The following is a 25,816-nucleotide window of genomic DNA, read 5'->3' as shown; positions in this document are numbered from 1 at the left end:
CTTCTGCCTCATAGTTGTCCCCAACTACACTCCACAAATCAGTCACTACCCTCAGGGTATATAACACAATCACCTTAGCACCCTTCTTCCTTGATGTACTCAAGAAAAGGCAAATGACCCTTTTTGAAGTCATGATTTCTTATTCACATTTAACTGTACATCTTTAAAGCACACAATATGGTTTTTCAAAGTATATATGCAATATGTGATGATCAAATCAAAGATATTACCATATGCATCATTTTCACCAGGAAACTTTACTGTTTTTGGTCTACTAAGTTTTTCTTTCCTGAGCCCCTCCCACACACCCACAAATTTCCACATCCCTCACATACAGTCCTGATATCTACACTTGTCCTCCTTACTGTTTTATATTTGGATCTTTCCATTTCTGCCATAGAGTGCAGACATTTGGTATATATTGAGCAGGAATATACATTTGTCTTCCATAGTCTGGCTTACTTCACTTAGCATTAAATCTTCTACATTAATTCACTTAATAGCAAATGACAGTCTCATTGTCCCTTATGACTAATATTCCGTAGTGTACATGTGCCAAATTTGTTCAACGTAGTCATCAGTTCTTGGGCACTTAGATTAAGTGTCTTAGCATTTGTGAATAATGCTTCAATAAATGTGGATGTGGACATGTCTTTCTGATTCTGCCTTAGTCTGTTCATTATTGGTATATAAAAATGCTATGGATTTCTGTATATTGATTCTCTTCTGTCACTTTACTGAATTCACTTATCATTTATTGGAGATTTTTGTGGATTCTTTTGAATTTCTATGCCTATATTCATGTCATTTGTAAATATGATTTTTCCTTTTTCTTTTTCTATTTGAGTGCTTTGTAATTTTACTGTCTTACCTGATTGCATTGACTAGGACTTCCAGTACTATGTTTAAAAGGAATGGCGAATGTGGGAAACCTTGTCTTCTTCCAGTTTTTAATGGAAAGTTTCCAAGTTTTTCCGATTCAGTAAGATGTTAACAATGGGTTTGTCTTATATGGCTGTTACTGTGTTGAGAAATGCCTCTTCAGTTCTAGTCATGAAGGGGTGTTGTATTTTTATCAATGTTTTTTCTTCAATTAATATGATCATATTGTTTTCATCTTTCCCTCTGTTAATGTGATGTATTACATTCATTGTTTTGTATATGTTGAACCATCCTTGCATATCTGGGATAAAGCCTACTTGGTCATGACATATAATACTCTTAATGTACTGTTGGACTAGATTTGCTAGTTTCTTGTTGAGGATTTCTGTATCTGTATTCATCAGGGATATTGGCTTGAAGTTTCTCTCTCTCTCTCTTTGTTGTTGTTTTTTTTTTTTGTTATATACTTGTCTGCTTTTGGTATCAATATGATGGAGGCTTCATAGAATAAATTTGGGAGGGCTCCTTCTTTTTGGATCTTTAGAAATAGTTTGAGGAGATTAAGGTTAATTATTCCTTCAAAGTTTTCTAGAAGAGAAGTAGGTCATCAAGACCTGGCCTTTTCCTTTTCGGGAGACTATTCTGATCAACCTTATTGCTTCTTATTGGTCTATCCAGGCTTTTTAATTTCTTCCTGGTTCAATCTAAGTAAATTATATGTGTCTAGAAGTCTATCTATCTCATTTAGGTTTTCTTGTTTGTTGGTTTAAAGTCATTCATAGTATTCTCTCATGATTTTCTTTTTTTTGAGAGGTTTTCACTATAGGGCGCATGCACTCGCCAGACAGAGACATAGAGACAGAAAGCGAGAAATCACCCCCCAGAGGAGATGGTCACAGCCACAATCCCTTCTCCATTCTCCTCTCGGGATCTTGGGCATGCCTGCACACGCGCCCAGCGTGAGTTTTAAGCCACCGGGTCCGGGACGCAAACTGCGGTCAACTATGTGGGAGTCCAGAGACATAGCCATTACGCTAACTGCTGGTTTCCTCTCATGATCTTTTGTAATTTTGAAAATTTCCAGCTTTTCTCCTGCCTTGATTTCTAATTTACATTTGTGGCTGAAAAATATATTTTTATTATTTGGTATTATTTGTTGTATTATTTAAATATTTTATTGAGACTTAAAGGTTTTTGTTTTTGTTTTTAGAGAGATTTTTGCTTTAGAGTGCATGTGCTCACCAGACAGACAGAAGTGAGAAATCACCCTCCAGGAGAAATGGGCACTCTACAACCCCTTCTCCTCCATTCTCCTCTCAGCTTTTCAGGCATTCATACCCACATGCTCACCATGAGTTTCAAGCCACCACATACTGGACTTGAACTGCGGTCAGTCACATGGGAGTCCAGTGCTTTAACCTCTACACCACTTGCTGGCCCCAGAGAATTAAAGATTTTTTTAAAGTTCATTTACTTATCTTTTTCTGAAGAGAGGGGGTCTTTATGCCATTTGCATGCTCCCCCCCCTCTATGGCCCCAGTCAGCTTAGATCACAGACACACATGTGTGCACCTGGCATGTGCAGAAAGACCTTGGGACACAAACCCAGACTGTTCATGTGGATTCAGCATCATAGTGTATCATATTACTGCTGAATCCCTGCAAGTGGTCCAAGATTTATTTTTGGAGCTTATATAATCTAATACAGAAAATGTTCTATGTCTGCTTGAGAAAATAAAACATGTGTTTTCTGCAGCTGTTAGGTGGACTGTTCTCTGTATATTTTTCAGTTGTATTTGATGTACAGTGTTAGTCAAGTGCTCTATTTCTTTAATGTTCTTTTTCTGGGTATTCTATTCATTATGAAAATGAAGTATTAAAGCTGTTATTGGATTGCTGTCAATTTTCCCCTCAGATACATCAATGTTTCCTTCATGTATATGTATTGTCTGACATTGATACATATATATTTATAATTGGTGAATCTCCTTGGCAAATGTAAACTTTTTATAGTATTATATCCTGATTTGTTTTGAAAAATTTTTAATTGCCAGAGGCACATGAACTTGCCAGGGAGAGCCAGAAAAAGGCAAAGGAAGAGAGAAAGCATCTACCAGTAGGGTGTGGTCATACTGCAATGTCTTCTCCTCCATTTCTCTATCCTCTTGTGACTTAGGACATGCACGCACACTTTCCTGGCATATTTTCAAGCCTTGGGGCCAGTATTTGTACTGCAGTCCATCACGTAGAATCTGACTCCCTTAACCAACAGGCTAGGGGATAGCCCTGCCTTGACCATTTGTAATTTTAAGACTACTTATTCTAAGTAGGGCTACCTCTCTTGTTTTTGGCAACTATGTTGTGTGTTTAAATCCAAAGCAAGTATCTTGTCAACATGATATAGTTGGATCCTGTTTTTTTTTAATCCACTCAGTTACTCTATATCTCAAAATGGTGAAGTTTAATTCTATTACATTTAAAGCATTATTGATAAAAAAAATAATTCACTGAAGCCATTATTCTTACAGTTTTATCCATCATATAGCTTGTTTTTGGTCTTTATATTCCACTCTTGCTGTCTTCTTTTATGATTTATTCTCTTTTTTTTTTTTTGGATGTGGCATGCTTTAGTTTCCCTTTTATCTTCTTTTGCATGTATTCTTTGCAGTTACCATGGGATTTAGGTAAATACTTTGTAGCAATGACAATCTATTTTTATTTGTCTTCTTCTTAGTTTTGTTTTTCTTTTGTGAGAGGGCCCATGCACTTGCCGGGGGGGGGGGGGATAGATGGGGAGATGGCCCATGCACTTGCCGGGGGGGGGGGAGATAGAGAATATGTTCTAGTGGGGTACGGTTATGCCACAGTACTTTTTCATCTATTTATTCATCCCATCAGGATTTAGGGCACACATGCACACATGTCTGTTGTGTTTTTCAAGCTTTTGGAGTCAGGACTCAAATCACAGTAAGTCATGTGGGATCTGACTTTCTATACACAGCACTTAACCACTTGACTATGAGGCCAACCTTCTATAACAACTTATTTAAAACTTATATTAACATAACCTCAACTGCATATGTAAATTCTACACTTTCACTTATTCCCTCGAACTTTATGTTATGTTATTGATGTTGATGTCACAAATTAAATACTTTTATTTTGTATTGATTAACATATTTTATGTTGGAAGTTATTTCCTACCCTTTTATAAAACTTCTATATCAGAATTAACAGTGATTTATGTCCTATCATTACATATCCTTAACATTCTGTATTAGTCTACATCTTTACCTTTACCACCGAACTTCATACGTTAATATGCTTTTGAGTTGTTTAACATTCTTTCATTTCTACTTGAAGGACTCCCTTTAGCATTTCTTGTGAAGCAGATCTAGTGCTCATAAACTCCCTCTACTTTTATGTGGGAAAGTTCTTATTTTCTTTTGTTTTTGAAGGACAGTTTTTCTTGATATAATATTCTTTTATTTAAACATTTTTTCTTTCAGTATTTTAAATACATCAATTTACTACCTACTGGCCTGATAGATTTCTGCTGAGAAATCTGGTCATAGTTTTATGGAGAATTCCTTATATATGACAAATCGCTTTTCTCATCGCTTCAATTTTTTTTGTTTTCTTTTTGACATATTGATTATCATGAATCTTGGTGTCTACCTCTTTGGAGTCATTCTAGCTTAATCCTTCGGTCTTCTTGAATTTAGATATCCAATTTTTCTCTAGATTTTAGAATTTTTTAGACATTATTTCTTTAAATAATATTTCTGCCTTTCTTTTTTACTTTTCTCTTTTTTTCAGACTCCCGTAATACATATATAAATCTGTCTTATGGCATCTCATAAACCTTCTTCACTTGTTTTAATTCTTTACCTTTTGGCTGCTCTGCCAGGGCACTTTTAAGTGACCAGTCTTCTACTTCACTAATCCTTTCTTCTGCTTGATCAAGTCTGCTGTTGAATCCCTATAGCAATTAATGTTTATTTAATACAGTCACACTCTTTAGCATGCTCCAAAATCTTTTTCTATCTTTTTGTGAAAATACTTGCTTTTTATGCATCACTTTTCCTGAGCTCATTGAGTATCTTTATGATAGTAATTTTGAATCTTCAGGTAATTCATATTCATAATGTACCTCTACTTCTTTAGGATCTATTTCTCAAGATTTATTTTGTTTCATTGTTTGAATCATAATTTTATATACGTGTGTGTATTCATTGTCAATTTTTGTTGACATCTACACATTTAAAGAAAAATCCATTTCTCTGTCTTTATTGACTGGCTTTCTACAAAGAAAGACTTTCACTAATCAGCCTAGGTATAGACTTGGAGGGCCTCTCAAACCTACTCTGTGAACGTGTCTTTTCAGGGCTTGTATGTGTAAATTCTCAGAAAAATTTGACACGTTCTCTTTTCAGGAGTTCAAAGTTTCTTGCTCTCTCTGGTGTCTGTCTGCTGTACTACATGTCTTCTGGAGCACACTTCCCAGCTCTTTTGTTAATTCTCAGTGGCCCCTAGATAGCTAGAGTATGCTGGTCCTGTCAGAGCTTAAAGACAATTAGACCCCAATCTGTCCCTCAGATAGTCCCCCCAAAAGTCTAAATATTAAATGTATATTTCAGTCTTCTCTGTCCGTTCTCAAGGAGAACATGGAGGTTGTGAATTTTCCTGATCACAGGGAACTTGAGGGAAAGTCTTTGCAAGTTAGTATACACTATTCCAAACCATCACTTTTATTCTTCCTATTTTGCCATCTTGCGACCACCTCCCATGTGTTTTAGCTCATCTGGGACTGCACTCATTTGAAAGTGTAACTGTGATAGACATCTAAGATTGATTATTCACATAACTACCAGTTGATTCTGGATGTTGGCACACTTATATTATATATAGCCCACACCTATATGTGGTAACTAGTATGTGGTTTGGACTTCTCACAGTGTGGTGGCAATATTATAAGAGAGAACATCTCAGAATAGGATTCTAAAAGACCCATGAAGTGTTTCAAGGCTTCTTTGAATCTTACTTCAGGAAGTTAACAGAATGTCACTTCCTCTACACTGTATTAGACATGCAAGCCACTAAAGCAGCTTAGATTCAAAGGAAGAATAATTAAACTCTTCTTCTACTTCTAGCCATTTAAAGACATATTTACTTTTGAATACCTCTTAGAACTTTTTTTTTGGCCAGGAGCAAGTGTGGTTCCCTTTTGCTGTGAATTTATGTATGCAGAAGTCTCTCTTCCGTTGTTTTTACCAATGTGGTCTCAAGAGGGGTACTCTATTCAAGTATCTGAAGAGTATTATCTACATATTCACAGGGAGTTCAGTACAGAGAAGGATCCCAGGGAACCTTACAATACTAGGAAATTTCAGAACTGTGATTCTGGATCTGTCTAATCCCTCTGGAAGGGTAGAGGATGAATAATAGAGGATAATGTAAGAGGAAAGAAAAGAGTATAGAGGAGATTAAAGAAAAAGTCACATGTCATGCTATAGCTTGGCATGTGATTTTGCCAGGGGCCTAGAGATGGAGCTGCAGGGCTCTTGCAGGGAAGGGCTGGTCTGGTCTGTGGTACAAGGGAGAGGAGGGTATTAGCAAAACAAAAGGGAAGAGCAAAGAAAAAAAATAAAATAAATGAAACCCTGCCTACCTTTAAGGGGGTGGGATCCTGGTCTTGGGAGGCTGGAAGTGGGCTGGGGGCAGTAACACTCTTGCCTCAGTTTTCCTTGCCAGCCAGGAGCCTAGAGATGGAGCTGCAGGGCTCCTACAGGGAAGGGCCTGTCTAGTCTGTGGGACAAGAGGGAGGAGGGTATTAGCAAAACAAAAAGGAAGAACAAAGAAAAAAAAAGAAATAAATGAAACCCCACCTACCTTTAAGGGAGAAGGGTCCTGGTCTTGGGAGCCTGGAAGTGGGCTGGGGGCAGCAGTGACCCTGCCTAAGTTTCCCTTGCCAGTCAGGGGCCTAGGGATGGAGCTGAAGGGCTCCTGCAGGGAAGGACTGGTCTCAAGCACACCCCACTTTAAACCAAGGGACACCCCACTGCAAACAGCAGCACTGCACACATCTCTGTAACCCACTGCAAAAAACTGCGCACCACAGCACAACCCACTCAAACCAGAACCTCACTGAGACCCACAGTACAATTCTTTGTGACCCAAAGCACAGACCATTTTAATCCAAAGCATGCTCCACTGCAACCCAAATCTCACAGACACCCACTGCAAACATCACTGAGAGCAATAGCACAATTCACTGAGAAAAACAGCACACCCCACTTTAACCTACAGCACACCTATCTGCAGCCCACATAGCACATCATTGAGAGCACAGCACACATCAATGAGAACCACAGCAGAAAACTGACCCACAGCACACCCCACTCAGACCCAAACCTCTTGGAGACCCACAGCGAACCTCAGTACAATTTACTGAGACCCACAGCGCACCCCACTTTAACCCAAAGCACACACCACTGCGAGCAGCAGCACCTCATTGAGACCAACACACACATTCCTGAAACCCACTGCACAGAACTACTACCTACAGCACACTCCACTCAGACCCAAACCTCACTGAGACCCACAGAAACCTCACTGAGACCCACAGTACAATTCACTGTGACTGAAAACATACCCCTATTTTCTTTTTTTTTTTTTTTGCTACAGGGCGCGTGCACTCGTCAGAAAGACAGAGAGAGACAGAGAGATAGAAAGTGAGAAATCACCCCCTGGGGGAGGGGTGGCCATGCCACAATCATTTCCCCTCTATTCTCCTCTCGGGATACTGACCACGAACACACATGCACCTAGTGTGAGTTTAAGCTGACAGGTCCAGGACTCGAACTGTGGTCAACTACATGGGAGATTAGAGACATAGCCATTATGCTAACAGCTAGTCCCAACACACCTCATTTTAAATCACAGCACACCCCACTGCAATGAGCAGCACACCTCATTGAGACCACCACAAAAATTCCTCAAACCCACCACACAAACTACAACTAACCACACACCACCCTCAGACCCAAATCCCACTGAGACCCATAGTACCATTCACTGTTACCCAAAGCACACCCCACATTAAGCTATGGCATTCCCAATGTGACCAGCAGCACACCTCATTGACACCTCCGCACACATCCGTGAAACCCACTGCACAAAACTGTGACCCACAGCACACCCTACTCAGACTCAAACCTCACTGAGACCCACTGAAATCCTCACTGAGACCCACAGTACCGTTCACTGTGACCCAAAGCACACAGCACTTTAAGCCATGGCACATCCCACTGCAACCAACAGCATGCCTGATTGAGACCACCGCACACATCCCTGAAACCAACCACACAAAACTGCCAATAACAGCACAACCCACTCAGAACCAAACATTGCTGAGACCCACAGAAAACCTCACTGAGACCCACATTACCATTGACAGTGATCCAAAGCACATACCACTTTAAGCCATGACAAAACCAATGCAACCCGCAGCACACCTTATTGAAACTTCTGCACAAATCCCTGAAACCAACTGCACAAAACTTCAACCCACAGTACAGGCTACTCAGACCTAAATCACACTGAGACTCACTGCAAGCCTCACTGAGACCCAAAGTACCATTCACTAAGACCTAAAACACCATTCATTGTGACCCAAAGCACACCCCATTTTAAGCCATGACACACCCCTTTGCGACCAGCAACATACCTCATTGGGACCACAACACACATCCCTGAAACCCACTGCACAAATCTGTGACCCACAGCACACCCCACTCAAAACCAAACCTCACTGAGACCCACAGTACAATGCACTGTGACCCAAAGCATACCCCACTCAGACCCAAACCTCAATGACACCCACAGAGAACGTCACTGAAATGCACAGTACCATTCACTGTGATGCAAAGCACACCCTACTTTAAGCAACAGGACACCACACTGCGACCAGCGGCACATATTTTTGGGATGAGCACACATTCCTGTAACTCACTGCACAAAATTGAGGCCAAGAGCGCATCCCATTTCAATTTAAACCTTACTTAGACCCACAGCAACCCTCACTGAGACCCACAATACCATCCACTATGACCCAAAGCACACCCCACTTTAAGCCACAGCACACCCCACTGCAACAAGCGGCACACCTCATTGAGACCACCACACACATCCCTGTAACTCACAGCACAAAACTGCCACCCACAGCACAGCCCACTCAGATCCAAACATCACTGAGACCCACAGTGCCATTCACTGTGTTCCAAAGCAGACCCGACTTTAAGCCATGGCACATCCCACTGTGAACAGCAGCACACCTCACTGAGGCCACCACACACATCTCTGTAACCCACCACACAAAGCTATGCACCACAGCACACCCCACTCAAACTGGAACCCACAATAAAATCACTCTGACCAAAGCACACCCTACTTTAAGCCATGGAGCACCCCCACTGCGACCAGTCACACACCTCATTGAGACCACCACACACATTCCTGAAACCAACCACACAAACCTGAGACCCACAGCATACATCACTGTGGCCACAGTACCATTCACTATGACCCAAAGCACACCCCGATATAAACCACGGCACAATCCACTACAACCAACAGCATACCTCATTGACACAACCACATGGATGCCTGAAAACCACTGCACAAAATGTCAAATCACAGCACACCACACTCAGAACCAAACCTCACCGAGGTTCACAGAAAACCTCATTGAGACCCACAGTACCATTCACTGTGACCCAAAGCACACCCCACTTTAAAAGATGGCATGACCAACTGAGGACCAGCAGCACACCTCATTGATACCAGCACACACATCTCTGAAGCTCACATCACACAAACCTGCGACACCCAGCACCCCTTGTTAAGACCCAAACCTCACTGACACCCACAACAAACCTCACTGAGACCCACAGTACCATTCACTGTGACTCAAAGGAAACCCCACTTTAAATCACAGCACAACCAACTGTAACCAGCAGCACACCACTTTGAGACCACCGCACAAATCCTTGAAACTCAGTACACCAACCTTTGACCCACAGCACTCCCCACTCAGACCCAAACCTCAGTGAGACCCACAGCAAACGTCAATGAGACCCACACAGGTGCACCCCAGCACATTCGGGTCAAGCCAGAATCCAAACCCATTTCTACCCATACTCAGCAGCATCCTATACCTGTACCACTGCAGCTGGACTTTTTTTCCCCAGAAGGTGCATGTGCTCACCAGAAAGAGCCAGAGAAAGCACCCTCCAATGGGGAAGGGCCGCATTGCAATCCTTCTTCCACTTCCTCTCATCCAGATTTTGGGCACATGCACCCAGCATGTTTTTCAAGTCTCAGGGGCCAAGATTCAAACTGCAGTTAACCATGTAGAATCAGGTTCCCTTAACTACAGCACTACCAGGCAGGCCACGGGCTGTCCTTTCATTATCTCAGTGCTCTCCCTCTCAAATCATCCTTCAACTCTCAGGTAGGTCTACTACAGGCAGCACAACTCTCAGACTTGCAGCATTTGGATACAGGTACCTTTGTTTCAAGGACATAAGACAAGAGATGTGGAGCAGTATTTCCACCAGCAGGTGGTGTAATGGCTATGCCGCTAGACTCCCATGTAGTCAACCACAGTTCGACTCCCAGACCCAGTGGCTTGAACTCACACCTAGTACATGTGTGTGTGTGCCCAAGATCCTGAGAGGAGAATGGAGGAGAAGGGATTGCAGCATGGTCATGCCTCCTGGGGGGTGATTTCTCACTTTCTTTCTCTCTGTCTTTCTCTGTCTTTCTGGTGAGCATGCATGCCCTATAACAAAAACCTCTCCAAAAAAAGATCTATTAAACTAAAATGTTTATTGTATAAGTAATTTGTGAACATATTTATTTTTTCAAAATCATTTAAACTTTAGAGATAAAGCTGTTATAAATTTGGCTACCAATTCAGTATAAATCTTTCTAAATGCATTATTGCAGAACGTCACTGAAATGCACAGTACCATTCACTGTGATGCAAAGCACACCCTACTTTAAGCAACAGGACACCACACTGCGACCAGCGGCACATATTTTTGGGATGAGCACACATTCCTGTAACTCACTGCACAAAATTGAGGCCAAGAGCGCATCCCATTTCAATTCAAACCTTACTTAGACCCACCTGAGACCCACAATACCATCCACTATGACCCAAAGCACACCCCACTTTAAGCCACAGCACACCCCACTGCAACAAGCGGCACACCTCATTGAGACCACCACACACATCCCTGTAACTCACAGCACAAAACTGCCACCCACAGCACAGCCCACTCAGATCCAAACATCACTGAGACCCACAGTGCCATTCACTGTGTTCCAAAGCAGACCCGACTTTAAGCCATGGCACATCCCACTGTGAACAGCAGCACACCTCACTGAGGCCACCACACACATCTCTGTAACCCACCACACAAAGCTATGCACCACAGCACACCCCACTCAAACTGGAACCCACAATAAAATCACTCTGACCAAAGCACACCCTACTTTAAGCCATGGAGCACCCCCACTGCGACCAGTCACACACCTCATTGAGACCACCACACACATTCCTGAAACCAACCACACAAACCTGAGACCCACAGCATACATCACTGTGGCCACAGTACCATTCACTATGACCCAAAGCACACCCCGATATAAACCACGGCACAATCCACTACAACCAACAGCATACCTCATTGACACAACCACATGGATGCCTGAAAACCACTGCACAAAATGTCAAATCACAGCACACCACACTCAGAACCAAACCTCACCGAGGTTCACAGAAAACCTCATTGAGACCCACAGTACCATTCACTGTGACCCAAAGCACACCCCACTTTAAAAGATGGCATGACCAACTGAGGACCAGCAGCACACCTCATTGATACCAGCACACACATCTCTGAAGCTCACATCACACAAACCTGCGACACCCAGCACCCCTTGTTAAGACCCAAACCTCACTGACACCCACAACAAACCTCACTGAGACCCACAGTACCATTCACTGTGACTCAAAGGAAACCCCACTTTAAATCACAGCACAACCAACTGTAACCAGCAGCACACCACTTTGAGACCACCGCACAAATCCTTGAAACTCAGTACACCAACCTTTGACCCACAGCACTCCCCACTCAGACCCAAACCTCAGTGAGACCCACAGCAAACGTCAATGAGACCCACAGTACCATACACTGTGAACCAAAGAACAGCATAGTTTAAGCCATGGCACATGCCACTGCAACCAGCAGCACACTTCTTTGAGACCACCACACACATCCTTGAAACCTTCGCACAAAACTGCCACCCACAGCAAAGCCCACTCAGATCCAAACATCACTGAGACCCAGAGGAAACCTCACTGAGACTCACATTACCATTCACACCATCCCAAAGCACACTCCAGTTTAAGCCATGGCACACTCCACTGCAAACAATAGCACACCTAATTGAGACCACTGCACAGACCCCCGAAACCCACCACATAAAACTTTGAATGACAGCACACCCCACTCAGACCAAAACCTCATTGAGACCCACAGTACCATTCACTGTGACCCCAAACACACCCCATTTTAAACCGTGGCACACCCAACTGTGACTAGCAGTACAACTCATTAAGACACTGCACATATCCCTGAAACCCAATGCACAAACCTATTACCAAAAGCACCTCCCCATTCAGACCCAAACCTCACTGAGACCCACAGCAAACATCACTGTGATCCACAGTACCATTCACCTTGACCCAAAGCACATCCCACTTTAAGCCATGACATACCCCACTGTGACCATCAGCACACCTCATTGAGACCACTGCGCACATCCCTGAAACCCACTGCACAAAACTGTGACCCACAACACACCCCACTCGGACCCAAGCCACACTGATACCCACAGCACACCTTACTGAGACACACAGTACCATTCACTGCGACCCAAAGCACACCCCACTTTAAGCCATGGCACACCCCACTGAGACCAGCAGCACACCTCATTGAGACCACTATACACATCCCTGAAACCCATCACATAATACTAAGATCCACAGCACAATCCACTCGGACCCAAACCTCACTGAGGCCCACATCAATCCTCACTGAGATCCAGAGAACCATTCACTGTGACCCAAAGTACACCCCATTTTAAACTACAGCACACCCCACTGCAACAACTAGCACATATTTTTGAGACCATCACACATATTCCTGAAATCCACCGCACAAAATTGTGACCCACAGCACATCCCACACAAACTCAGACCTAACTGAGACCAACAGTACCATTCACTGTAACCCAAAGTACACCCCACTCTAAGTCATGGCACACCCCACTGTGAACATCAGCACACCTCTTTGAGACAACTGCACACATTCCTGAAATCCATTGTACAAACGTGCAACCCAGAGCACCTCTCACTCAGACGCAAATCACACTGAGATCCACAGCACACCTCACTGAGACCCACAGTACCATTCACTGTGACCCAAAACACACCCCAGTTCAAGCCATGGTACACCTCACTTTGACCAGCAGCACACCTCTTTGAGACCACCATACACATCTTTGAAACCCACTGCACAAAACTGCGACCACAGCACACTAGATACAGACCTTAATCTCACTGAGATCCACAGCAAACCTCACTGATACCCACAGTGTCATTTGCTGTGACCCAAAGCATACCCCACTTTAAGCCTTCACCCACCCCTCTGTGATCACCAGTACACCTCATTGAGATCACCTCACTCAGGCCCACATTACCATTCACAGGGACCTGAAGCACACCCGACTATAAACCATGGCCCACCCCACCCCCGCGATCATTAGCCCACCTCATTGAGACAATCACACACATCTCTGTGACACACCGTACAAAACTGCACACCACACCACACCCCACTCAAACCAGAGACTCACTGAGACCCACAGTACCATTCACTGTGACCCTAAGCATACCCCACTTTAAGCCATGGCACACCCCACTATGACCAGCAGCATACCTCTTTCCAACAAATTCAGGCTTTTTCATTGTTTTATTTTTCATCTTTTATTTTATTTTATTTTTTTTTTACCTAAAGAAAAGGAGGAACCAGAAAAATGATAGAATATCTCACCAAACATGGGGAAAATAGCTATTACAGGATCTAGGGTATAGATTGGTTTTATGAAAATATAAATAAATGTTTTGGTAAGATCTAAAAATGCTTCTTTATTATCATCATATTAATAGTTTATCATACAACATCCATTCTTATCATAGGGCATGTGCGCTCATTGGAGACAAAGAGAGGGAATGTGAGAAGTCATCCCCCTACACCCAGGGTGGGGATGGCCATGCCCCAATCCCTTCTCTTCCTTTCTCCTTTTGGGATTTTGGGTATGTACATGCGCATGTCCAGCATGATCTTCAAGTCACCCTGTCCAGGATTCGAACCATGATTTGCTGTATGGTATCCCAGCACCGTAACAACCAAGCTTTACAATTAATTCCTTTTAAAGAAAGGTAAATAAAACAGCAGTAGTAAGTTTACTATTTCTCACTGGTTTTCTTCATTCATACTACAAATAGTTATTGAACACCTATGAGATGTCAGACAATATTTGATATGCTAGGATTACTACAGTGGAAAGTAAAAATGATAATTTTTTTAAAAAAATTATTTATTTTCACATTTTTCCACAAACATTTACTTTAAACGTCAAGAAATTTTAACTCATACTCCATAGTTCTTGATAAGTAATAAACAACTTTCAAAATTTCAAAATACTGGATTTTAAGATAATATTCAAAATATTTCTAAGATTTTTTTGTATAATTTTGTTTGTGACTCTATAACAACAGAAACAGTATGGTTTTAAATATTTTTAAGAAACTATTTACATGTCTACTATTTAAATTGTTGAAAAGCAAATGCCCAGCACACTAGTCACACATAAATCTCAATTCAGCCCTCCCCAAGTATTCTTTTATATACCATCTGCTAGCAAATATTAGTCTCTTTCTCTTACTTCAAATTTTTGACCACAGAGAGCTTACATTGTTATGTAAGGCAGGGCTGGGGGGGGGCAAAGAGGAGAGAGACAATTTGGGAACCAACATATGATACTGTTCCTTTCACAGCCAGGACATGTGAGTCTGGGAACCTAACAGATTAATTGAGAGCTGCATTTCCTACAGTTACTACTTCAAACTTCTTACAAACATTGTTGCTTTCCATTCCTTAACAAGGAAATCTGCTAATGTACAATTATTGGCACTTAAGAGTAATTTCTTTGATCAAAAAACATAAATAGTTCTATTGAACTAGAAATTTAAACTACTACCTGAATATTTTGGGATATTCGTGTCATTAAAATAGCAGATAGAAAGTTTCTTTTATTAATTCTGATTAGTAAAGGAAATTGGGTTTACTATAAATATAAACACATTTGTTAAAACTCAGGAGTTTCTCTGATGTGCCTCTTAATTTTGTTCTTCTACCATTATTTTATAATTAAGTACTTTTTAAAGTGGCAAAAAGTACAATCCAAGAGCTAAAACTATCTTTATGTTTTTTTTAAAATATGACCATTTATTTTCTGCAAAACAATTTGTGAGAGGTTCTAGAGTCATACTAAATGACTGCCTCAATCTGAATAATTTTGTCTCTCTAAAATTCAAATGCTGAAAGGCCAGACAGTGGCACATGTGTGTATGTGTGTGTGTGTAAATTCATGTATTGAAATCTCAACCACCAATATGACTGTATTAGGAAGTGGGGCCTTTCAGGAAATGATTAGTTTATGAGGGTGAAACACTCATGAATGGGATTAGCCCCCTTATAAAGGAGACCTAAGGGGACGTGCTTTGTCTTTCCACTATATGTGAGTATACAGTAGGAAGGCACCGCCTTTGAGAAATGGGTACTCTCCAGGCATAAAATGTGCCCATACCTTGATCTTGGACTTCCTATTATCCAGAACTGTGAGAAATAAGTTTCATTGTTTATAAACTATCCAGTTTATGGTATTGTTATAGCAATTCAAATGGCATGAGACAATGAAAATACAGAGATGCTACAAAATAAGATTTGGAGTCATGTAAAAATGAAAAAAAATGGTGCCTGTCATCAATATTTTCTGGGAGAAATTAAAGTTATGAGATTAAATTTTTTTCTGGCAAATGAACAACAAATATTTTTTAAAGATTCATAGAAATAGAAATTCAAAATTAACTTTGTAGACTAAAATTGCAAAGTACTTAAAGCCCCAAATCTATCTTTTAAAATTTCTCATTTTTACCCATTCTTCACTGAAGGATTATTCAATTCCTGAGTAATGAATGTTAGGCATTAAATAAGTCTATATTCATCAAATAATCCTCTACTACTGTTCCTGTAACAGCTATCTTGACAATGATTTTGTTCTTTTATTACTTCAGAAGGTAAAATAGTTTATCTATAATAGTTTTCCATGGATTTCATTTTAAAGTGTTCAAAGAGTTGAAAGGAACCAAAATTATCATACTATTCATTCCTACACCTATAAAAATAGAAATCCAAACCCTATCCTCTAGAGTTCTCTCAGGTGCTCTATTCCATTTTGTTGCTAATAGCAGACAAACCTAATTTGAATGAATTACCAGAATAGAGATTTACTCAGTGCATGGTTTGGGATGTCCAAGATCAAGGGACTACACTTAATGAGGGTCTTGGGACTGGATCATAACATACCAGAGGGCAAAGGAGTGTGTATTTGTGTCTATGCATCTCTCTCTCTCTCTCTCTGTTCTGATCTCATTCTCTCTCCTTATAACCCACCAGGAGTTAATCACAGGGCACCACTCTGTTGACCTTAATCCTAATCTCTTCCCAAAGACTCCAACTTTTAACAGTATGGTTGGATTACATTTTTATACTTAATCCACAAAGACCATGAGAATAATCTGTTTGTTAAGTGAAACTGAATTTAAACCTACTAATAAAAGAGAAACTATCCTCCTGACAGTCTTAGTAAGAACTCTCTCAGAAGGGATAGGTAAATGGAAAGTATTTGAAGAATTTGAGGGGTCTAAGCACAAGTAGTTTAAAGTGGGGTTTTGTTATTGGTTTGTTTTTTCAACTGGTGAACTGGAATTGGGCAAAATTCATAATATAATAATTCAAACTAGTAAGGATCTTCAAAATAATTGTGATTATTGAACTGTTGTTTGGAAGAAAGCTGTTTGCCCAAGTGTAGAATCTGTCGTCCAGAGAGGTGAGCTGTTTGCTTAGCCAGGCAGAAGGTTTGCTTGGGCAAATTAGTATTCAGGAATTTCTAAAATTCGCAGTGTCTGTATAGAAAGTTTCACGTCACTTCTTGGTTATATAACTCCAGGTTTATAAGTTTCTCCCTAAAAGTATGAAGCTTTTTTCTTTTATGTTCTGGCCCCTGCTGGTTGTTTTTGTTTGTTTGTTTTGTTTTCCTTTTACTTAACCAGACAGTATGTTGTGCTGGTTTTATGTGACAATTACCCAATTACTTGTGTATACAGTGCCCTGGAGTTTCACTGAAGTCTGAGTAAAGCAACTGTTTTTCTCTAATCACTATATATTTGCTGGCACTCTTTTGTTTGTATTTATTTATTTATTTATTTAAAACTAGAGTTTAATCTCTTTCCTCAATTCTGAGGGAAAATGCTATTATTTTAAAAAATATCACCCCTCCAAATACAGTTATTCTTTTTTTTTTTTTGTAAATACACTTAAGTTTCTGTTGGAGTTCTTGTTCTTTTTAATTTAAGCTTTTTTTTTTGTTACTAGGTTTTTTTATTTTTCCCTCCATAGGGCACTTGCTTGCCAGAGAAAGACAGAGTGAGAGAGAAAGTGAGAGGGAAAGTGACAAATCACGGGATGGCCATACTGCAATCCCTTCTCCTCCATTCTCTTCTCAGGATTTTGGGCATGCATGCACATGCTCTCAGCATGATTTTCAAGCTGCCAAGTTTGGGATTCAAACCATGGTTGGCCATGTGGGAATTCAGCACTTTACCTTCCATGCCACTTTCTGGCCTCTCCTTTTTCTTTTTTTAAATTTATATATATTTTTCTTTCATGACAGAGAACAAGTAAATGACAATGAGATGAAGCACAAGAGAAAATGTGTGCAAGAGACAGACACCCACCACAGGATCTCCTTACACCACTATTCCTTCCCCCAGCCTTCCAGCCAAACAGTATCATAGGCACGTGCACTGAGTGTGTTGCAAATGACCCTGGATCTGAATGCCAGTCAGCCATGTAGCTCCTGCATGGCAGAGCAGCTTGCTAACACCTGGACCACTGAGGCTGGACTGGATTTCTTATTCTGCAATGCATGAATTTTAACCCCTATTGAAAATGTCTTATTTATTTATTCATTTTTACTGTTACTGTACCATATACTCTAACAATTTACTATTTGATGTGATATTTAATTTATCAACTAATTTTCTAATTAATCTCTGTGACTATATCATTCTTCTAGACACACTTTTAGGTCCTTTTCTTTCTTTTGTCCCCTTTTTTGAGAATCCTTATCATGGTACTTTTGATTTTAACCTTTACTACCACAATCTATTCTATAAATATACAAAACAATGAAAACATTAGTACAATTCATGTTACTATCACATGAAATTAATAGCAACTTATTGCCAGTTTTATTTTAACTATATGCTCAACCACTCCACATCTTTCCCATATTACTTTGAAGCAAATCTTAGACAACATATCACTTAACTTATAAATATTTTAGAACATTATAATAAAAAATTCTCATTCTTGGGACCAGCAGTTAGCATAATGGCTATGTCACTGGACTCCCATGTAGTCGACCATGGTTCGCGTCCCGGATCCGGTGGCTTAAAACTCACGCCGGGCACGTGTGCATGAGTGCCCAAGATCCAAGGGAGAATGGAGGAGAAGGGATTGCAGCATGGCCTTCCCCTCTGGGGGATGACTTCTCGCTTTCTGTCTCTCTGTCTCTCTCTGTCTGTCTGGCGAGTGCACGTGCCCTATAGCAAAAAAAACCTCTCAAAAAAATTTCTCATTGTAGAATACCATTATTACTCCTAAAATTATTCATTCATTAATAGCATTAGAAGTACAGTATTCCCAATTTTTAAAAAGTCAATATTATTTAATAGTTTATTGGTTTAAATAGATATTCAAATATATGAACAGATTGTGATTAGTTGATATGCCTTTTATATATATCTCTTGAATTATAGACCTTTGCATTTCTCATTTCTTTTTCTTTTTCTATTTTTGCAACATAGTAAAGAACTTGGATAATTTGTTCTATAGTGTTTTCTCTACCTTTTGTTGAAGGCATCTTTGTCATCACTTTTATAATTACTTGTTATCTTATGTCCTATAAATTGGAGGTTAGGATAGAAGCTTGATCAGGTTTAGGTTCTATTTTTATGTATGTGTTATTATTGCTTTTTGTTTTATGTTTTATCAGGAATGCTTAACAAAGTGTCACTCTTATATCCAGAAAAATATGATCTCTGTCTCTCTTTCTGTGATATTAATAGTCATTGATATTCAATAACTAGGCTATATCTTAAATACCTGTATTTGAATAGTCATTACATTTGCAAGTATAATATAACTATTTTTAAATGAGTACTTCACTGATTGAGTTATAATATTTATTTCTTATTTATTGGTTATTCTCATTTCCATTTGAGGAAATCATTTATGCAATTTTTATAAGAGATTTTTGCTTTAGGGTGCATGAACTCACCAGAGAAAAAGAGAGAAAGACAGAGAGACAGTGTGAGGGAAAATGTGAAAGCACTCCCGAGGGGGAATAGCCATGCTGCAATCCTGTCTCCTTCATTCTCCTTTTGGGATCTTGGGCATACATGCACAAAAACCTGGAGTGATTTTCAAACTGCTGTGTCCAGGACTCAAACCTTGGTCAGCCTTGTGAGAGTCCACCGATATAACTGCTATGCCATCTGTTGGTCTCTCTTATATAATTTTTATAAATTCTATAGTAATAGTGCAGATTTTAGGTGGGGTTGCTAGAGGATGCATGTGCTTACTGGAGAAACAGAGATACAGAAAGTGAGAAATCAACCCCCAGGGGGATAACCATGCTGCAATCTTCTCCTCTAGGGATTGCATGCATATGTGCAAGCATCAGTTTTAAGCCACCGGTTCTGAGATTTGAACCATGGTCAACTACACGGGAGTCCAGCAACATAACCATTACACCATCTGCTGGTTCCAGTAATAGTGCATTTTACAAGTCCTTGGCTATATTTTGATCTTACTTAAAATAAATTATTTGGGATGAGAAAAATCGTAAGCTCAAAACATCTTTCACCTCAGAATTCAATATACATTATCATTTTTTCTTCTAATATCTAGTGATACATGTAAGATGCTCAATGTTCTCTTATAGAAATTACATTAAGAAAATAATGAGAATTATTCATGGCTTTATAAAACACAATCTCACTATAGGAATTTTTTTTTTTGGTGATAACAGATGTATAAGGATATGTTGACACATGTTTAGAGTAGAAACAACATTTGGGGAACAAAATTAGAATTATCTCTGATTATCTATTATCTATCTCTAATTATCTATTAGAATTATTTAGTAGAATTCTCTAGTTGAACAAAAGTGGAGAAATGGTGAAAGTCCTTGAAGGGTGAACAGAGTTGAAGAATGTCCAAATAGAGTAAATCTTAGTAATTTTCAGTGAATGAAATACATAAAAACGAGAAAAATTGATCAATGTGAAAAGCAACATCACAAAATGCATTTGGAGAAAACTTGTAGTGTTCTTGTTTGGAGGATGTTAGGAATAGAATTATCAACAGAAAATTTGACCCATATGTTGTAAGAAGAAAATGATAAATCTGAGAAGCACAGGTATAATTCTTTATGTTACTAGCTAAAAGACAGGAAAGAAACATCCTAAGTCAACTTCACTTGCACACTCGAGATAGCAAGAAGCTTACTCAAAGAAGGACAAATTATAACTTAACTTTTGAATATTAATTCATAACTTGAGAAAACATATTTTGGGATTTATCTTGTTTTTCCTCTGGAGACAGTGATTCTTGGACTAATAATCAGTCAATAAATGGAGTTACTAGGGAATGTGAAAGAAATCTATACTGGAAGAAAAGTAATCGCAAGATCAGGACTCTTCCTGTCCACTTACCTTTTACTGTGAGGTATAAGATGAAGATTAGAATGGTGAAAAAAGCCACCATAATAAATACCACTATTGCCATATCCCACATCCAATCACTGTACAAGAGAAATAAAGGATCTGGAATAGAGACTAAAAAATGTGCAAAAATCAGGAAATTAATGAGACTGTAAACTAGGGAGAGAAAATTAGCTGAAATAATGTTTACTATTATTACTTTACCTGTAGTACGAATATATCCTTTAAAGTCATTGCTTTACCACTGAAAGTGAATAAATTCAATTAACTTATACAACAACTATAAATTATTTAATAATCTTATTATCAACTGTGAGTTGATGCTGCAATGGTTAAAGTTTGGGGGAATCTTAGGATGAATTGGGTAAATTTTGTGTTTGGGAGGATGTGACTCTTTGGGAGTCAACAGACTGCAGTATTTAGGCTGCATTTCAAAGCTGTTCGCCTCTAACTTTTGGAACCTGAGAATGAATTACATTACACAGAAATAAAGGTGAGGTCTTGCTCACTCATCCACTGTCCAGCCCCCACTGCATGGCTCAGAAGGCCAATGTGGCTGGGCCCCAAACAGGTCACAGACTGGCACTGGTCCATGGTCACAGAACTGAGGACTCCTTATCTAGAGTCATGAATGTACACTAACAGTTAAGAGGACCCAGAAAACGTTTAATGTAAATGAGTTGCTGGACCCAATCATATATTTTTTTTTTTGAGAGGTTTTCGCTATAGGGTACGTGCGCTCACCAGAAAGACAGAGAGAGACATAGAGACAGAAAGCGAAAAATCACCCCCCAGGGGGGATGGCCACACTGCAATCCCTTCCCCTCCATTCTCCTCTCGGGATCTTGGGCACGCACGCACACACGCCCAGCGTGAGTTTTAAGCCATCGGGTCTGGGACGCGAACCGCAGTCGACTACGGGGGAGTCCAGCGACATAGCCATTACGCTAACTGCTGGTTCCTCCAATCATATTTTTTGATACCAGTATAATTTTTCTTTTTGCAGCAGCAGGTGTTCTGCTCTTTCTATACAATTGAAAACCTGTTAGCATTTTTGTTCTATTTTTAATTTTGCCAGAGGGTATGTGCAGTTGCTGGAGAAAGCGAAAAGGAAAGTGAGAAAGCACCCCCCCCCTCAACCACCACCACCACCACCACCACCACCGCCACCACCACCCCCGCCACGAGGCATAGTCACACTACAGTCCCTTCTCCTCCATTTTCCTCTCCTTTCAGGATTTTGGGCACACGTGTATACATGTGCCTGGCATGTGTTTTAAGCCATTGGGTCTGGGATTCTAATTGTACAATTGGTCAGGTAGGATCCAACTTCTTTTTTTAAATTAATTAATTTATATACATTCAATCACATTGTTTTGCTTACAAAGTGAACATTTCAATATGTGAACCTTTCTCCCCAGTCCAGTTGGTCAAAATATCTTCAAGAGATAACACCACACCTCCCCATCCTGTCAATGCTCTGCCTCTGTATCCCTCCTCCAAATGTCCTTCCCTAGGCCCCACTCCTCCACACACCCCACATCTGGCATTCACGCCCATCTCTTGTGTTTGTATATATTTTAGTCAATCAGTTTCAGTCATAGAGTGCAGATACTTGGTATATATTAAATGGGGACATTGTAGGTAGGATCCAACTTCTTTAACCACCAGGCCATGGCCAGCCCAAACGGCAGCATTTATAGCTTTTGTCCTTGACATTCAGTATAATCTTAGTGGAATTTGATCCTCCAAGATGTCACCCAAACTATCATTCTTCCTGGAGATGTTACCCAAACCATCATTCTTCCTGGACACATAATTTTTGACTGAACAACCCCCAAGAGACAGATTTTTCAGGAAAATGACAGCAACCACAGGAGAGTTCACCACACTAAGCCCATTTACCTCTGCTCCGGAACTTCATGTATATAAGTGGCACTGGAGAAGAGCTTACTATATACAGGAATTGAAGAACCACTGAGATTAAAACATGATCTTGAGACCGACGCCCTAGAAGAGAGAGCTGGAATTGATAAAGAGGAAGGCAGGAGTGTGGTGCATCATTAGCCTAAGGACAGCTATCCTAAAAGGCAGAAATCACTAACCCCACACCCACTCAACCTAAGTAGGGCTCATGCTGTGAGTTCAGTTTGTGAGTGATGACAGGTCCTAGAGAGACTGGATTTGGAGATCCAGTGAGACTAAGAGGAATTTCTTCTCCTAATTTTCACCACCTAATCTAGCACAAAATTAATCTAACTGGGTGACTGGAAAGACACTTTAGGAATCCTCATCAGATTTTCAGAGATTCTGAGGTTTGGGGGCTTTGATAGAGATAGTTGGCTCTGACTTGGATGAAAGTTAAGAATCACTTTGGATCCACAGAATGAGAGATAGAAGGGCCTAGCTCTTTTAAAGTAGTTCAGGAAACATGTTTTACACCTCTCAACTTGAATTGCCAAGAGACAAGGCAATCTAAACAGAACATTTCTACAAGCTAAACAGAGATCACTAAAATATTTTCCTATATATTTCTGAAATATGCATCCTTAAAATAGCTTTGATTTATATCACATTCCAGAAGAGAATGACTAAAAATGTATAAAGTTGAAGTAACTGGAGATACTTTTAGAGAAGTTTCTGGAAAGCAGTTATCATCTCATGGGGAAAACAAAGACTTAGTTTTTGTGGTTCCAGAATTATAAGTGCAGATATTGTATAGAAATAGTTTGGTATCAAAATGGAAGAAATATTTCCCAATTATTATAGAATAAGCTGTCTCAAGGCTAAATGACCTTATTAAACATGCAGATAAACAAGTACAAACTTGAAACCAAACATTGGAAATCATAGTGTGATTGATTATAGCATCAAATGTGCAGCAAAACTTGTCTATAATCCAATCTTGGTTCTGCCATTTATAAGCTATGTATTCCACAACACCCGTATCAATAGAATGGTGATAGTAATAGGATTTTAGGACTAATCTGGATAAATTCTGAAAATTATTATCACAATGCCTAATGTGAGGTATATACTCCAGAAATGTGGTATGTGGGTTTAAGAATTAGAAATGGTCATGGTAGATTATAACTTCTCCTTTGACTCAAGGAATCATTGAGTTTATGGTAGATTTTATCCTTACTCCATTACTCTGCATCCTATCAACCCTATTTTGTTAGTTAACTATGTCATTGTCTGTTAAATTGCTCAGTCACTGAATTCACATCCTTCCCTTCTAGCAGTATTACTTAACATATGATATATTTTACTTGGTCATAGGTTTCATAAAGGGTTGTTTTAAAAATTATCTGATGCTCCTGTACTTAACGATCAGTGTATAATTTCAGGTGGGTGATATATTCATTTAGTTTAGCCACAAAAGCAAAAGGAACAGTATGGTTATAAAAAATTTGCTGTTCGTTTATCTACCTATCGCTTTTTTATATTAATTTTACTTAAGACCCTAAATAAAGGATGTTGTAATCTTGAAAACTAATGGCAATCTGAGTCAACAGGAAGATTATGATAGATTAAGTGCCTTCTATGGAAAGACTCACAGGATTTATCAATCCATCAGTAAATGATTTTAACGAAACAGAGTTTGGATTCATTTCATTTTGACTGAACTCTTTAAGAAAGAAATCACTTCTTTGGGAGTATAGAAGCAACTGTGGATCTAAAAAGCTCAGGAGACATCTATTTTGAACTGTTTTCTGAAAACATTGTCTGGGGAAGTCATAGCTCCAAAGTATAAAGTTCAACACATACAAAGTGAGAAACCAGCCATAAATCTCTGTGTAAGGCATGGGATTGGGAGACAAAAGCCATTCAGCTTCGCCCAAACACCCCATGTGATTTAGGTATCAACTTAAGAGAGATACCATTAATGATTCCAATCTTGTTGCATCAGTTACCTTTTTTTATGGAAAGCAAAATATAAAGGTGCATAGCGATGCAAACCAAAACTATACCCAGAAGTAAACCCAAAAACACGATCCAAATGTAGTCTGATTCAAACAGGCCATCTGAAAGAAAGGACAGAGCAATTTGGAGATCAATAAATCTACACATGGAGTAAAACTGCATTAGAAATTTGCTGCTAAGAAAGCAGGATTCTACTTCAGATCCTGCAATTCTTTATTTTTCAGATTTAGATCAGGCCTAGACACCAGTGGAGCTGGTTTGATGGCATGTATGAAGCAAGCACAAACATTGGGCTTGTTCTGCGGGGTATAAGTTATGCTGAGGTTCTTGTGGTTCTAAAAGAAGCCTTTCTTTAGTCTCTCAATAATGGTTTCAATATAGATGCTTCCATATTATGAAAGAACAATCGAATCTAGTCTCACTCTTTTTTGTGCTCATGACTAGTTTCATTGCTTAAAGAATTCTCGTGGGAACCAGCAGTTAGTGTAATGGCTATGTAATGGCTATGTCGCTGGACTCCCACGTAGTTGACCGCGGTTCGCGTCTCGACCCGGTGGCTTAAATCTCACGCCAGGCACGTGTGCGTGCATGCCCAAGATCCCGAGAGGAGAATGGAGGAGAAGGGATTGTGGTGTGACCATCCCCCCTGGGGGGCGATTTCTCACTTTCTGTCTCTCTGTTTCTCTCTGTCTGTCTGGCGAGCGCACGCGCCCTATAGTGAAAACCTCTCAAAAAAAA

General features: G+C 39.9%; 1 protein-coding gene across 1 annotated transcript in view; it reads right to left on the bottom strand.

The window, feature by feature from the left end:
- Window positions 1–10,385: 10,385 nt before the first annotated feature.
- The window catches only part of LOC102498184 (putative selection and upkeep of intraepithelial T-cells protein 1 homolog), a 19,904-nt gene continuing 4,473 nt past the window's right edge, over window positions 10,386–25,816 (bottom strand). Inside the window, exons 4-7 of the mRNA XM_027771339.1 lie at window positions 25,069–25,179; window positions 21,143–21,265; window positions 19,272–19,326; window positions 10,386–10,452 (exon numbers count right to left, since the gene is read on the bottom strand). Coding sequence (XP_027627140.1) covers window positions 10,386–10,452; window positions 19,272–19,326; window positions 21,143–21,265; window positions 25,069–25,179 — 356 coding nt within the window. The remainder of the gene's footprint in view (window positions 10,453–19,271; window positions 19,327–21,142; window positions 21,266–25,068; window positions 25,180–25,816) is intronic.

Source organism: Tupaia chinensis, unplaced genomic scaffold, assembly GCF_000334495.1.
Source record: "Tupaia chinensis unplaced genomic scaffold, TupChi_1.0 Scaffold000207_1, whole genome shotgun sequence".
NCBI classification, from domain to species: Eukaryota; Metazoa; Chordata; class Mammalia; order Scandentia; family Tupaiidae; genus Tupaia; species Tupaia belangeri.
This window is presented reverse-complemented; position numbering and strand designations above follow the sequence as displayed.